We start from the raw sequence: 14,344 nt of genomic DNA, 5'->3' as shown, positions 1-14,344 counted from the left end.
CGATCTGTGGAGCACTTAAGATCTTGGATGACTCAGTATTTTAGAGGCCAGGCTGATTTTAGAAATAGCTTCTTTACTTCGTTCTTCCAGACAGTTGTAAGCTGCTCCCAGACTGCGAGGTGCTCTTGAGAATAACATAAACCCTGGCATAAGGTGGAACAATCACCTGGCCTACAGGGTGGGCCGTAACTTGTAACAGTGGAAGGTTGAAGTGCTCCAGCTTCTTTCTACGCCATGCACCTACACCACACCTATACTTCCACCTTCAAATGGTGGGATTGCCTTAGGAGCTGCTTTCACAACCTTTTAAGGCTTGTTCACATGTTCAGTGTAGTGTAAAAGTGCTTTTGGGAGGCAACAGATTCTGCCTTTTAACTCCTTTGGTCCTTGCTATATTCTTGCATATTACAGCTTACACTAACTTCAATTTAGTTACTCCTGAGTTACAGAATTTGATGTCAGAGGAAGATCAGACTTCTTTGTTTTTAAACTCTTCTGTCCCTCAGTGATTTTTGCCACAACGCACAAGCCAAACAGGCTTTAGAACAGTGTAGTGCTTGGATCAGCAAACCTCAAGGAAATGCTGAGAGCTCCAGAAAGTGGTGGTGATTCAGCAGATCGCCCTCTTCCATAAGCGTTACTAGTGAACTAGAGCAAAGCTCATTCCTGTGAGAGGGTTTTTAGTACAAGCCATATTGCATGGCTAGAAGTTCTGTTTCTGCCATTAGCAAAGGTTTGAATGGGATCACATTGGTGGATGTAAGGGAGGGAAAGCAGTTTCTCCTGCTAAAAGAATCAGGCTAAGGTTAGGGGAGGTTGATGGAAATTTTCCAATTTGTCGGGGGGGAAGGGGGGTTAGGAAAAAACTAGGTTGTCAAGTAAATACTTTTGATGAAAAATGTATCTACTTTCTAGGGACATTTTTGTTGCTGTTGCTTGAAATATTGATGCTGCAGTCAAGAGGTGTGGTTTATCTTTGCATATCTATTTTACTCTGGGGACTAGGATCCTCAGGTGAAGAAACTGAGGTACAAGCCAGTGATGGAATATATAAAAAATAAAGGGAGTGATTTCCTTGGGTGAGAGTGCCAGTCCCAAAATGGAACTTCAGATTGTAACATCAGCACTCAAGAAACGAAAAACTCCATTGTGACGATAATGCTGAACAATGTTTCTCATGCTGACCTATGTGCACCCATTGGGGTCTGTGGCAAATTTCTATAGGGTATGCGAGAGGAATGATTGGGAAAGAAGAAGGGAAAAGGAAAACATAAATGGAGGGGAAAGAGAAAAAATGAAGACCACTCTACACTACTACTTTAGTTACTGAAAATCAATGTAGTGTCATGAAACATTAATATATTCTTTTTATCTATAACATACAATAATAGGAGTGTCTGACAGTATGACAAACTTAAAAATACACTTGGGGGTGTGACCCCAAATAATTTGAGAACCACTGCTGTAGAAGAATCCTGAGGTTTATGCCCCTGAACTCCTCCCAAAATGTCCCAGAGCTGTGTGTTTCCCTTGATGCATCACAGTACCTCCCCAAGAAGGAAACGACAACACATTACGGGAGATGCAGTCTGGCCTTGGAGCCTGGCCAGGGAGTAGAAGAGAGGCATGAGGCACCCAAAATAAGTTCCATCGGACACTGGCAGCTTTTCCCAATTGAGTGTTTGGCCAGTAAATTTTGGTTTTCAATACATGCAAAAACATCAGAATTATTTGTAGAAAGGGTTGCTGAAAAATACTTTTTCCCACATGCAGCAACATTTTCCAGCTCTTGAAAAAGAATTCTGTCTAGTTCTAGAGCTGAGACTGCGATTAAGAACCAAATATTCTTATCCTAAGGTGTATATTTACAGTTGTACCAATATTGCATCTAAAAACTTTAAAATCAGTTTAAATAGAAGCAATTTTCTCATATTGAACAGGGATGTGAATGTATGTAGATGTATATGTGTGCGAGGGAGAGAGGAACACACACAAAAATACAGAGAAAGAGAGGTGGCCATTTGGAAGTTTTGGATGGTGACAGTGTTCATTTTTCTACTTAAAAAGAACCCTCTAATAGTAACAGACAAACTTCTTACTGTGTTACAGACACCACAACCCTCCTCTGTGATCAGAGTTTGCATGCAGTATCATCCACATACTTTATTACAGAACTTCAGGAACATGCCTCTTCACAATAAAAATTTCAAAAAGTTTACAAAACTACTATTACAAATCAGAATACTTTTACGAAGTTAGAAGGATAAATTTAATGCTGAAAAACAGAGGTTGAGATTTGTGCCTACTACTACAGTACTATTGTGCCAACACTTCCAGAATCTAACCTTGTACTGGAACACACCTATTCACATCATCATCATGAATAGTAAAAGTAAAATGGCACCAACTACTTTAGGGAACAATAAAATTCTGGTCTTTTAGCAAAGAAAAAATAGTCCCTTACACTTCCAATAGCTAACTCAGAGTGCAGTGATGTAGTCAAACGGCAGCTGAGAAGGGGCTTTAACCATTCTATTCTGTACCAGATTAATATGGACAGGTAGATTTAGTGGTTTCACAGCAATCACTCTTGGGGGTGAGGTCTTGAGTATATGTTTGTATTTACTATAGAAGCAACTACTGAAGTACCGAGGTTATTTCAGTTGAGAAAAATTTCACCTTTAAATAATGGCCTTTTGATACTGAATGGCACACATGCCTCAGTGTAGAGGGCCAAGTTCTTCCCTGGTGTGACCCCCACAGACTTCAATCCAATTACCTCAAAGACAAATTTTGCCCCAAATCTTCAACTTCCATCACTAATATGCGTAATGCAATATCTGAACTTCTGCTGAGCAGGGCAGAGTAGCTGGGGTGGTTTGTTCAGTGTCAGGGCATGTTACTGAATACTAAAATGAAGGTATTTCAGCTAGAGTGAGACTGTCATGTCAGTTCAGTTCACCTTTACAACTCTGAAACAAAATGATGTGACAAGGGGAATAGTGATGCTTTGGGGGCAGAAAGGAAAGGGAAGGAGTTGAGCTATCAACTAGCTCATGGGAGTAAACAAATTTTAAACTTCAGACAATACAAAATTAAGGCTACTGGGAAGTGGTGTTAGTTCTCATTATGTAAAATACCCCACTCAGTAAAATCACTGGAGTTGTACTCCTGGAACAACTGTAGTGAATCTCAAGAAGGCAGTTACCACAGCGCACAAGTGACATGGATGAACTGTAACCTTCAAATCCTTTTGGCCACGTGATTTTCACCCCCCCCCCGCCCCACAAACATGTTTAATACATGTGGCAAAAGGCTTCCTTAGGGCTTTAAAACTGGATTGGCTACTTCCTACCATGTATAAATTGGTGGGGAGGGAGTAGGAGAGGGTTATTCCATTTTTTGATCATAGACCACTAGCTTCTACAGAATTATCAGTAAAGGGCTGGACTGTCCGCAAGGTACGTGCTCCCCTTGCCCTCCCACAAATGACCATGACCTCCTCCTCCTTCTCATGTGTCCATAAAACCTGTCACAGCACAGGACAAGCGGAAGATCAGGCCCATTTGTGGGTGTACAGAATGTAGTTGTAACCATGGCTCCATCCCCTCCTCCCAAAATACTGATCAGTAGAGATGAAACAGGCAGCAGTAGATTGAATGTGCCTGTCCACAAGAGCAAGGGGAAAAGTTGTGATACTGTTTCATCCTGGGACTGCTCCAGGGGCAGAGTATACTGGACACTAAAGATTCAGTCTAGCCCTGGTAAAATGAAAAGTAAACCCTTGCATACATGAAGTGCAAAACTCAAGTACCCCTTAATTATGGAACTGAAATTTGCACTTTCATCATATTCTGCATCCAGAAAATGTGGATCCCTGTAGAGAAAAACCCTCTTGCTTTACCTAAGCTTGTTATTCCTTTATAAAGAGACATAAAGCAATGTGCTTTCTCTGCTTATTTTGTATAGCACCAGAATTTAAACTCGAGGTAAGGATGTTTCAGATGTGCTAGAGCACTTTGGTTACTTTAACCACAGGAACAGGGCACTTGGGACTTTAGTAAGGGAAAACTGTCTCAAGCCTGCCTGTGTGGGCAGAGCGCCTGGCAGCCTAAACCACTCTAAATGGTTCAGGTGATATAGCAGAGGAGTGTTTTTGATGGCTGAAACAAGTTATAGCCCAGTACGTAGATTTGTTATAAACATTAGTCAAAGAATCTCAGTTTGATTGCGTCTTCCTTCCAAAAAAAATAGTGTGAAAATTTTTTCTCAAACAAAAAAGACCCTTTCCTGGAATTTGGACACAGTGGGCACATCTACATGAGACGCTAGAAGCACAGTAGACTAACTGTACTGCACATTAGTGTGTCACAGAGGAAGCCAGGCTAATTAATGCGCAGTAGAATTAGCCTACTGAGCATTAGCGTCCCGTAAAAGATGTGCTGGCGTTACTGTGCAGTAGTATCGATAACGGTGCATTTACTACCTGTTATTACAGGTACGAAATTTAATGCACTGTAATTATGGCACATTAGTGCACATGTATATGTGTCCAGTATAACAAAGGACAGTTATACCCTTTTGAGGTTGTGGACAACTTGTTAACCTGTTTACAGCCATTAAAATAGCAACATCTACTATAGCTTTCTGAAACACTAGCTATGAAGTATGGTAGTACAAATTAACTCCATAGAAAAAAGTCTCAACATTGTTATAGGAAGGAGTAGATGCATATTAGGGATTTTACAGGGCGGCAAACAGGATGAAACAGGAAAGACTTAGGAAAAGAGTGATATAGCAGTGTACAGCAGTTCTATGCTTTTGTTGCTACACATCAGTATGGTAAAGATTGTGACCAGAGATTAAGCTATAGTGAATGAACCAAGGGGGAAAAAATTCCCAAAGACTGGCTCTAAAAAGGAATCCAAAAGCGGTAATCATAAAAAAGAAGACATTTCAAACTCACTCATTTGTGTGCATAACACCTGAAGGACAATGATACAGAATGGTCACAAGGGAATCCCTAACCTAAATCAATAGTCTGAGTGGATCAGAGTATGAGCGTTGGAAAGAAACCTCAAATAATCTTATTTCTATAAAAGAAAGATCTTAAATGGGTAGCTCAAGGTTTGCATTTTTCTTTTGGAAATACAATTTGCAGAAATAAATATTTTAATCTGGCTAAAAACAAACAAACAAACAAACAAGATAAATGGAATCCTATTCTTGTGAGCTCTGATGAAGTCTGGTTCTGTATAATCAGCTGCACACAAGTGAAGGAGATTAACGCTTAACATATCAGATCCTGGAGCTCCTTGTCAGTCAGCTCATTGACTTCCATGATCTTTTCCAAGTGTTCCATGTATCGGGCATGGTCCTGCATGAAGTGTGGTACCCTCGTGTTCTCAATCACAGCTAATTCCTTCAGGCGATCCACATCTTCATAGGAGATCTAAAGGGCAGCAAAAGGGGTCAATTCCAAGCTGCATCCATTTTGCATATTGGCAACATTTCATAGAATCACAGAAAACTAGAGCTGGAAGGGACTTCAGGAGGTCAATCTAGTTCAACCTCCTGCTCAAAGCAGGACCATACCCACCTATATCATCCCAGCCAAGGCTTTGTCTAGCCAGGTCTTAAAAACCTCCAAGAATGGAGCTTCCACCACCTCTCTGGGTAACCTGTTCCAGCACTTTACTACCCTCCTAGAGAGAGAGCTTTTCCTAAAATCTAACTTAAACTTCCCTTGCTGCAACTTGAGATCGTTGCTCCTTGTTCTGTCATCTGCCACCACTGAGAACAGTCTAGCTCCATTCTGGAACTATCCTTCAGGTAGCTGAAGGCTGCTATTAAATTCCCTCTCAACTTTCTCTTCTCCAGTTCCCTAAATAAGTTCAGTTCCCTCAGCCTCTTCTCAGAAGTCATGTCCCACAGCCCCTTCACCATTTTGTTGCCCTTTGCTGGACTTTCTCCAATTTGTCTACGTCCTTTCTAAAGTGGGGGGCCCAAAACTTGACACAGTACTCCAGATGTGGCCTCACCAATGCCAAATAGAGGGGAATAATCACTTCCCTCGATCTGCTGGTAACACTCCTACTAATGCATCCCAGTATGCCATTAGCCCTCTTGGCAACAAGGGCACACTGGAGGCTCATATTCAGCTTATTGTCCCCTGTAGCTCCCAGGTCCTTTTCTGCAGAGCTGCTGCTTAGCCAGTCAGCCCCCAGCCTGCACTGGTGTATGGGACTGTTCCGTCCTAAGTGCAGGACTTCGTACTTGTCCTTGTTGAACCTCATGAGATTTCTTTTGACCCAGTCCTCCAATTTGTTGAGGTCTCTCTGAATCCTAACCCTTCCTTCCAGTGTATCTGCTATTCCTCACAGGTTGGTGTCATCTGCAAACTTGTTGCAGGTGCACTCTATCCTATCTTCTAGGTCATTGATGAAGATATTGAAAAAAACTGGCTCTAGGACCAACCCCTGGGGCACTTCACTTGATACCGGTTGCCAACTATACATTAAGCTATTGACTGCTACCCTTTAAGCCCGACAATCCAGGCAGTTTTCTATCCACCTTACATTCCACCCAACCTGTCCTTCCTTAGTTTTATCCGTAAACAAAATCTGATTTATTTATTTATTTATGCTGCTGTAGCTGGCAACAAAATAAGATTCCAGGGCACAGCGAGTTTGAAGCAGATTGCTTGAATCTATGGGTGCCCGTACACAAGCGTGGAGGCTGCTCTGACATGCTGTAATTCCAGCGCATGGGAGCAGACTTGATTAATCGAGTCTGCTGGAGTGTGTTAATTACAGTGCTCCAGCAGCCTCCCACAACTCATGTATCAGTGTTCCCACGCTTAAAAATGGCAGTGGTGGTACTTGAACTAAAGCTTGTCGAACGAACTTAGTTCAAGTGCCTGCACTGCCATTTTTATTTGTGGGGATGCTGATACATGAGACACTGTGGTGCTTTAATTTGAACGGCTGTCAGAGACACTCAAATTAAAGTGCCACCACCCCCCACCCCCAGAGCACGTGTAAAAGTACCTTTTGTTTGGAGGCAATACTAGAGTCTGACTGCAACTTCAGGAAAATGACTACATGCTGTCAAAGCAGTCCCAATTCTGCTTACAGTGAGGTGAATGGACAAACTCCAAGTGATTTGAGTGACAGCAGATCTGGGCTCCAGTGACTGATAATGCAGATGAACTAACTAATTTAGAAAATGATCTTCTATTCTTTTTTAAATTAGCATTCTATTTTTCAATATATAGAAAAGGCAGGATTGAGAGAAGGCCTCAAAAAAGTTCAGATAAGCTTTGGGGAAGCAGAAGTGTTACCTGAGCCAAAGCACTCACCCTTTAGTTAATTGTAGTTGTGCAAAACTCTGCAAGAATGGTTTGTGTTAGGAACTAACATGTTCCAAATGATAAGTGCAGTATCACTTACCAAAAAATCATGAGCCAGTTCTTGGATCCTTGGTTTACACACCACAAAATAGTTAATTTGGGGTGTGCATTCAGGTTATGTTTTAAAGCTCTAATTGCTCTCATTTGGGCTTGAAAATACTATTTAAAAAAAATAAAAGCTAAAATTCTTCCATAATCCCTTGATTCCTGGAGCTGGAGCTTTAAAAACAAATATCCCAGTGAGGACTGGCAGCACTGTGACTGGAACATGGAGGACTGCATGCTCACTAAAGGAGCCATCCAAAGCCAAGATCATCCAAAGCATTCCCCCCCCACCCTGCATTAGCACTTCTGCAGAATCTGGCCCTACACAATTCGTTAGTTCTAGCTTTTTAGCCTGGCATGCGCTGGATCAAGTTAATTTTATAGTTTCTTTTTTATACTATCCTGCAAAGCAAAATGTTTGTGCAATGACTGGTTAAGAGTGAGCTTTGTTTTGTCCCTTCCAGCCCTAATGTCTATGAAATCTATGAGAAACCAATACAAGATATGTTATTTATTTTTACAGAGTGTGTTAAGTGGCCAGAATGCTTGATAGTACTGCATATATTTTCTGCAAATCCTCACAGTGCTCCCATGTTCCATTTCAGTCATGGGAGAAAATGCAGCTACTCTGGAATGCCAAAGCCATAATCACGGTATTTCCTTGACACAGCCCTGTTAGCAGGTGCTTATTCCTGTTGAGAAAAAGTTAAAATGGGCTCTGGTGACTCACCCCAAGGCAGATGGCTTTTTAAGGGGAGAGTGACTCTTTGGCAGGAAAGGAATGCTGGGTCTGAAGGAACCATAGAAGCAGCCAGGTCTGGGCTGATCTTCTTGCTTTTACTATGGTCAGGCTCCAGGAAAGGAGTAAACTTGGACTTTGCATACTCTGCAAACTCTGTTTGCAGAGCAGGTGGGGAAAGCCACCTGTTTGAACACATGCATAACCCCCTGCGCTGCAGTAGCCAGATAAATCCTGCTTGGAAAGCAAACACATACAAAGTGATTCAGATCTAAGCAGAACTGTTAAGATGGGACACATTCTAGTTAAGCTATATATAGAAACATGTGACAGAAAGCCGCAGGCCTGACAGTAAGATGCACCCCTTCCTGCACACAACCAGGCCTCATATCAGTTCCAAAGTATGCTACTGCTACCTACGGAAACAGTTATTCACATTTTTCAACATGGGTAAATGGGACTTCACATAAAAACAGATAAAATATCTTGGTTGACCTGCTCCTCAAAAGTCAGCCCTACTAGTTAAACTTTAGCAAAAGTTGTAAGCAACTGAAAACAATGAAAGCACTGAATGCAATGAAAGCACTGCAACCTTAACTACTGGCACTGTAGCCACTGCCACCTATGCATAAAATCATGTTATTGTCCCACGCACTACTAGTCGTATACAGCTTAAAACTACAAAGCCAAATTCATCCCTTGTGTAACTCCAGGTCAATTGTGTTGACTTCCTGAAATAGTTTAAAAACAAAAATGTCATATTAACTTCACTAAGCCAATGACTCCTGTTGTAGTTTCCTTCTCTAGTGAAGAAGCATAACCATGTCTGCTTTTTCTCTAGATACGTAAAAAACATTTCTCTCACTTTCTCTACAAAAAAGGAAGTAACTTATGGCAAGTCATATATTCATGACCACACCTGCTAACTGTAGGCAAAGGCCCTACTGCAGCCTCTAACATTTCCAACTTCAAATAAGAGCAGCCCATCATAGCACTGCTGAACATATATAGGGAATGGGCAGCTTCAACTTTCATTTTCAGGAGCACAGCAATAAGGCCCTTCTATCATCCTCAGCAAGCCTCTAATGAAACCAGTCTTACCTGTTGAAGGACACTAGGACCAGAAATACTTCCAGTCCACTTCTGGGTCCGTTGCTGAGCATGTGGGGGACCCCTGCCCTGCACCCTCCTTGGCTCAGTGATTGGCCACAGGGGAACCTACAGGGAAATCCACCCCTAGGGGACCCCCCCAGACCCCAGGAGGAACCAGTCACCGAGCTGGGGAAGGGGGGAGGGGTCCCCCTTGCGCTCCCCAGCAGACCTGGAAGTGGACCAGAAATGCTTCTGGTCCACTTCCAGGTCCACTGCTAAGCATGCTGGGGATCCCGCCCCTCGCGCTCCCATGGGATACTCCATCCACCCCAGCATCTCAACATTCACAAACTGCCTGGTACCTTGAGGTAAGTAAAAAAAAAACATTTAAAGCTGTGTCTATGTCGGAATCGTTGAATATCTCCAAATTGAATCAGAGGGTTCTGATTTGACTTGGAGAGATTAAAGGGTCTCCTGATTTGATTTGGATTTGGAGATTTAGCTGCCAAATTGGGCCAAATCTCCGCTGAATCAAATCAGTGACTAAAGCTTCACACAGCCATACCAGTTACCTCATCTTTTCCTTTCTTAACACATAGGAGCCATCTCAAGAGCATTTAGTGAGCAGGAAAGGTAACATCTAACAACACTCTTGTGTTAAGTTGAAAGTGTGACATCACTGTAAGACAAGGTTATTTGGGTAAATCCGACTTCTTTTATTAAACCAACTTGAATGGTTTGAAAAATTCTTCTTTGCAAGCCTTCAGGTACAAACACCCTTTGTCAGGCAGAGGAAGCATCTGCAATTGGTCTGTGCTGTTCCTGGATGGATTAGTAAAGCAGCCAGAGGCCAGTATACATGCAAGAAAGACAGTTAAAATGTAAATTGAGGTAGTCAATAAGTGGGAGAGAGGTGGGCGTGGGGAGGAGAAAGGATGTATCTGTAGTCAATGGATGTGGGCAGGAGGTAAGGGAAAGAATATAGCTGGTAAACAGTGGAGAGATACCTGGAGAGTCAAATGATAGGCAGGTTATAATGTGTCATAAATACAATGTCTATACTTAGTCCATGATTTTTTGTATCCAGTAGGTTGATGAAGTTTGTAGGCTCACCTGTGAAAGGTGTTTTGTAAGTTTCCTTGGAGAATTAGAACTGAGAGATTGGAGAAAGTGGTTTTCTTGTGAGAAATGTGCCTCCACAGGTCATTGTCCTTGATAGATAGGGTATTCTTGTCTTTAATGGATTTTCAGTGTGCATTTATTCTGGTACATGGGTGTTGTTTGGTTTCTCCTACATATTTTCTGGAGGTGCAGGTGTAAAATCCAGGAATATTGGTGGTTCTGTTTTGGGATGTAGTAATTGTGGGGGTGGTGGAGATGTGTTGGCAGGTTTTACATTTCTTGTCCTGGCATGGTCTGGATCCATTTGGTGTTTTGGGCCATAGGAAGTTTGTTTCTGGTGATGAGGTTGGCAAGGTTTGGTGCTTGCTTAAAGCCTAGCATGGGTGGTTCTGGAAAGATCTCTTTAAGAATTGGGTCTCTTCCTAGAATGGGTTGCAACTGTTTGTGGATTTTCCATATAGGTTCCAGGGAGTGATGATATGTCATAACCAGTGGTGTGTGATTCATGTCGGGGGGAGGGATTCTGTACTGCAGCAATTCTTCACATGGTATCCAGGTGGCTCTTTCAAAAGTGTGATCTATTTCTCTGGAGGAGTGTACTTGTTGAGTAAAGGCCCTTTTGAGATTTGTGAGGTGATGATCATGGGTGTCCTCCTCAGTGCAAATTTGGTGGTATCAGAGGGCTTGGCTGTATATTACAGGTTTCTTGCTGCATTTAGGATGATTACTGGTTCTGTTCAGATATGTATGTTGGTCCATGGGTTTCTTGTATATGGTGGTCTATATTTTACCATTCTGGATATGTCTAAAAAGGCATGTTGGTGTTGAAGTATTCCAGAGATAGTCTGATGGAAGGGTGATGCTTGTTGCATTTTTTATGGAAAATCATGGACCAAATATAAACACTGAATTATGACATATAACCTGCCTAACATCTGACTCCCGAGGTAGCCTCTCCAGTTTTTTTTATATTCCCTCTCTCCTTCCCCCCACACCCAGTCTCTCATCCAGCTACATTCTTTCAAACCCTTCCCCCCCCCCATCCCACTTGTCTCTCACCTATTTCATAGATTTCCCTGATTTCATAGACATTAGGGCTGGAAGGGACCTCGGAAGATCATTGAATCCAGCCCCCTGCTCGACGGGCAGGAAGTCAGCTGGGGTCATAGGATCCCAGAAAGATAAACATGCACATTTCTCTTGAAGGTGTTCAATGTAGGTGCTTGAACCACCTCCAATGGCAGGCTATTCCAGACCTTGGGAGCTCGGATGGTAAAGAAATTATTCCTTATGTCCAGCCTGAAACGGTCTTGCAGTAGTTTATAACCATTCGACCTCATTATTCCTTGGGGTGCTCTGGTGAACAAACATTCCCCCAGATCCTGGTGAACACCCCTGATAAACTTATAGGTGGCCATCAGATCACCCCTAAGCCTGCGCTTTTCCAGGCTAAAGAGCCCCATAGCTCTCAGCCTGTCGTCATAAGGTCTGTTTTCCTGACCTCTGATCATGCGCGTGGCTCTTCTCTGGACTCTCTCAAGCTTCTTCACATCCTTTTTGAATTGTGGGGCTGAAAATGGAATGCAGTACTCCAGCTGTGGCCTCACCAAGGCCGAGTACAAAGGGAGAATGACTGGGATTTGCTTGAGAAGCATCTATGGATGCAAGTTAGCGTGTTCCTCACTTTACTAGTTGCAGCATCACATTGAAGGTTCATGTTCATCTTGTGGTCAATGATGACCCCCAAGTCTCTTTCTTCCGTAGTGCAAGCCAGTGTAGCACTGCCAAGCCTATAAGGATGCTGCAGGTTTTTCCTCCCAAGGAGAACCTTGCATTTTTCAGTGTTAAACACCATCAGGTTCTCGTCTGCCCATTTGCTGAGCCTGTCCAGGTCAGCCTGGATCACCCTCCTGTCTTCAAGTGTGGATGCTTTGCCCCAGAGTTTGGTATCATTGGCGAACTTGGCCAGTCCACTTCTGATTCCAATGTCCACATCATTAATGAAGATGTTGAACAATGTGAGTCCAAGGACAGAGCCTTGGGGGACCCCACTGGTCACAGGGCACCATAACGATTGACTTCCGTCAACTACCACCCTCTGGCTCTGACCATGGAGCCAATTTCCCAGCCAGTGGATCGTGGTGGACCCAAGGCCACAGTTGGCCAGTTTCGCCAAGAGGTGATCATGGGATACCAGATCGAAGGCTTTTTTTAAGTCAAGATATATGACATCAATCTCTTATCCCTTGTCCAGGTGATAGGTCACCTGGTCGTAAAAGGAAATGAGATTGGTCAAGCAAGACCTACCCACAACAAACCTGTGATGGCTATCCCTCAGGATGTTGGCGTCGGCCAGTCCATTAAGGATGGCCTCTTTAATAAACATTTCTAAGACCTTCCTCGGGATAGAGGTCAGGCTGATGGGCCTGTAGTTTGCTGGATCCACTTTCCTCTCTTTCTTGAAGACAGGCACCACATTGGCCTTCTTCCAGTCTTTGGGCACTACACCAGAGCGCCAGGAGTTCTCAAAGATCCATGCCAGGGGCTGGGCTATGAAGCTTGCCAGCTCCTTGAGTACCCTGGGGTGTAGATTGTCAGGGCCAGCTGACTTGAAGGTATCCAGCCTCTCAAGGTGTTCCTTCACAAGGTCAGCATTGATGGAGGGCAGGGAATAATCCTCACCTGGACCTGTAGTGGGCATGGGCATCCCATAGGACTGATGAAAGACCAATGCAAAGTACCCATTTAATAGGTTGGCTTTTTCCTGGGCGTCAGTTGTCAGATGTCCCATCTGGTTTAGCAGGGGTCCAATGTTGTCTTTGCTTCTCCTCCGGGTCCTCGGACTTTTTATTGTCCTTGATACTTGAAGCTAGTTGGAGTTCAGTTGCAGCCTTGACTATCTCAATTTAGTACTGGCCTCTGTTGCTTTACTGTTCCATCCAGGAAGAGTACAGACCAACTACAGACACTTCCTCTGCCTGACAAAGGGCATTTGTACCCAAAAGCTTGCAGAGAATTTTTCCAAATATTTGAGTTAGTCTAATAAAAATATTTGATTTACCCAAAGAACCTTATCTGCCTATGTCCTTAGACCAACACAGCTACAACCTACACCCCTGAAACACCATTATAAAAGCTTTGGCTGTAGAAAGACAGCCCCCAAGGGTGATGGGCACTCCCTGTTAGCAGATATCAGGGAGAAGCTGCTTACTTATCAAATTGTCACTCTGCCATCTCTGGCAGATACGACTGTGTCAGCTGAACCTCCTACAGGACACAGCATGACGAATAGATCCAAGGAGGTGATATGCATGACGAATAGATCCACAGAGGTGATACTTCCCCTCTATCGGGCACTGGTCAGACCGCAGTTGGAGTACTGCGTGCAATTCTGGGCACCGCACTTCAAGAGGGATGCGGATAACCTGGAGAGGGTCCAGAGAAGGGCCACTCGTATGGTTAAGGGCCTGCAGACCAAGTCCTACGAGGAGAGACTAGAGAAACTGGACCTTTTCAGCCTCCGCAAGAGAAGGTTGAGAGGCGACCTTGTGGCTGCCTATAAGTTCATCACGGGGGCACAGAAGGGAATTGGTGAGTTTTTATTCACCAAGGCGCCCCCGGGGGTTACAAGAAATAATGGCCACAAGCTAGCAGAGAGCAGATTTAGACTAGACATTAGGAAGAACTTCTTCACAATTAGAGTGGCCAAGGTCTGGAACGGGCTCCCAAGGGAGGTGGTGCTCTCCCCTACCCTGGGGGTCTTCAAGAGGAGGTTAGATAAACATCTAGCTGGGGTCATCTAGACCCAGCACTCTTTCCTGCCTATGCAGGGGGTCGGACTCAATGATCTATTGAGGTACCTTCTGACCCTAACATCTATGAATCTATGAATTTTTATTTCAGATTATTCAGTTAGTCCATAAAGTGCTTCTTCC

General features: G+C 43.5%; 1 protein-coding gene across 2 annotated transcripts in view; it reads right to left on the bottom strand.

The window, feature by feature from the left end:
* Positions 1–2,131: 2,131 nt before the first annotated feature.
* Positions 2,132–14,344, bottom strand: part of MATCAP2 (microtubule associated tyrosine carboxypeptidase 2) — a 54,488-nt gene continuing 42,275 nt past the window's right edge. For both annotated transcript variants that reach the window (XM_019483412.2, XM_019483411.2), the window contains exon 8: positions 2,132–5,452. In XM_019483412.2, the coding sequence (XP_019338957.1) occupies positions 5,291–5,452 (162 nt within the window). In that variant the 3' untranslated portion in view covers positions 2,132–5,290. The remainder of the gene's footprint in view (positions 5,453–14,344) is intronic.

The sequence above is a fragment of the Alligator mississippiensis genome, chromosome 5 (assembly GCF_030867095.1).
Source record: "Alligator mississippiensis isolate rAllMis1 chromosome 5, rAllMis1, whole genome shotgun sequence".
NCBI lineage: Eukaryota > Metazoa > Chordata > Crocodylia > Alligatoridae > Alligator > Alligator mississippiensis.
This window is presented reverse-complemented; position numbering and strand designations above follow the sequence as displayed.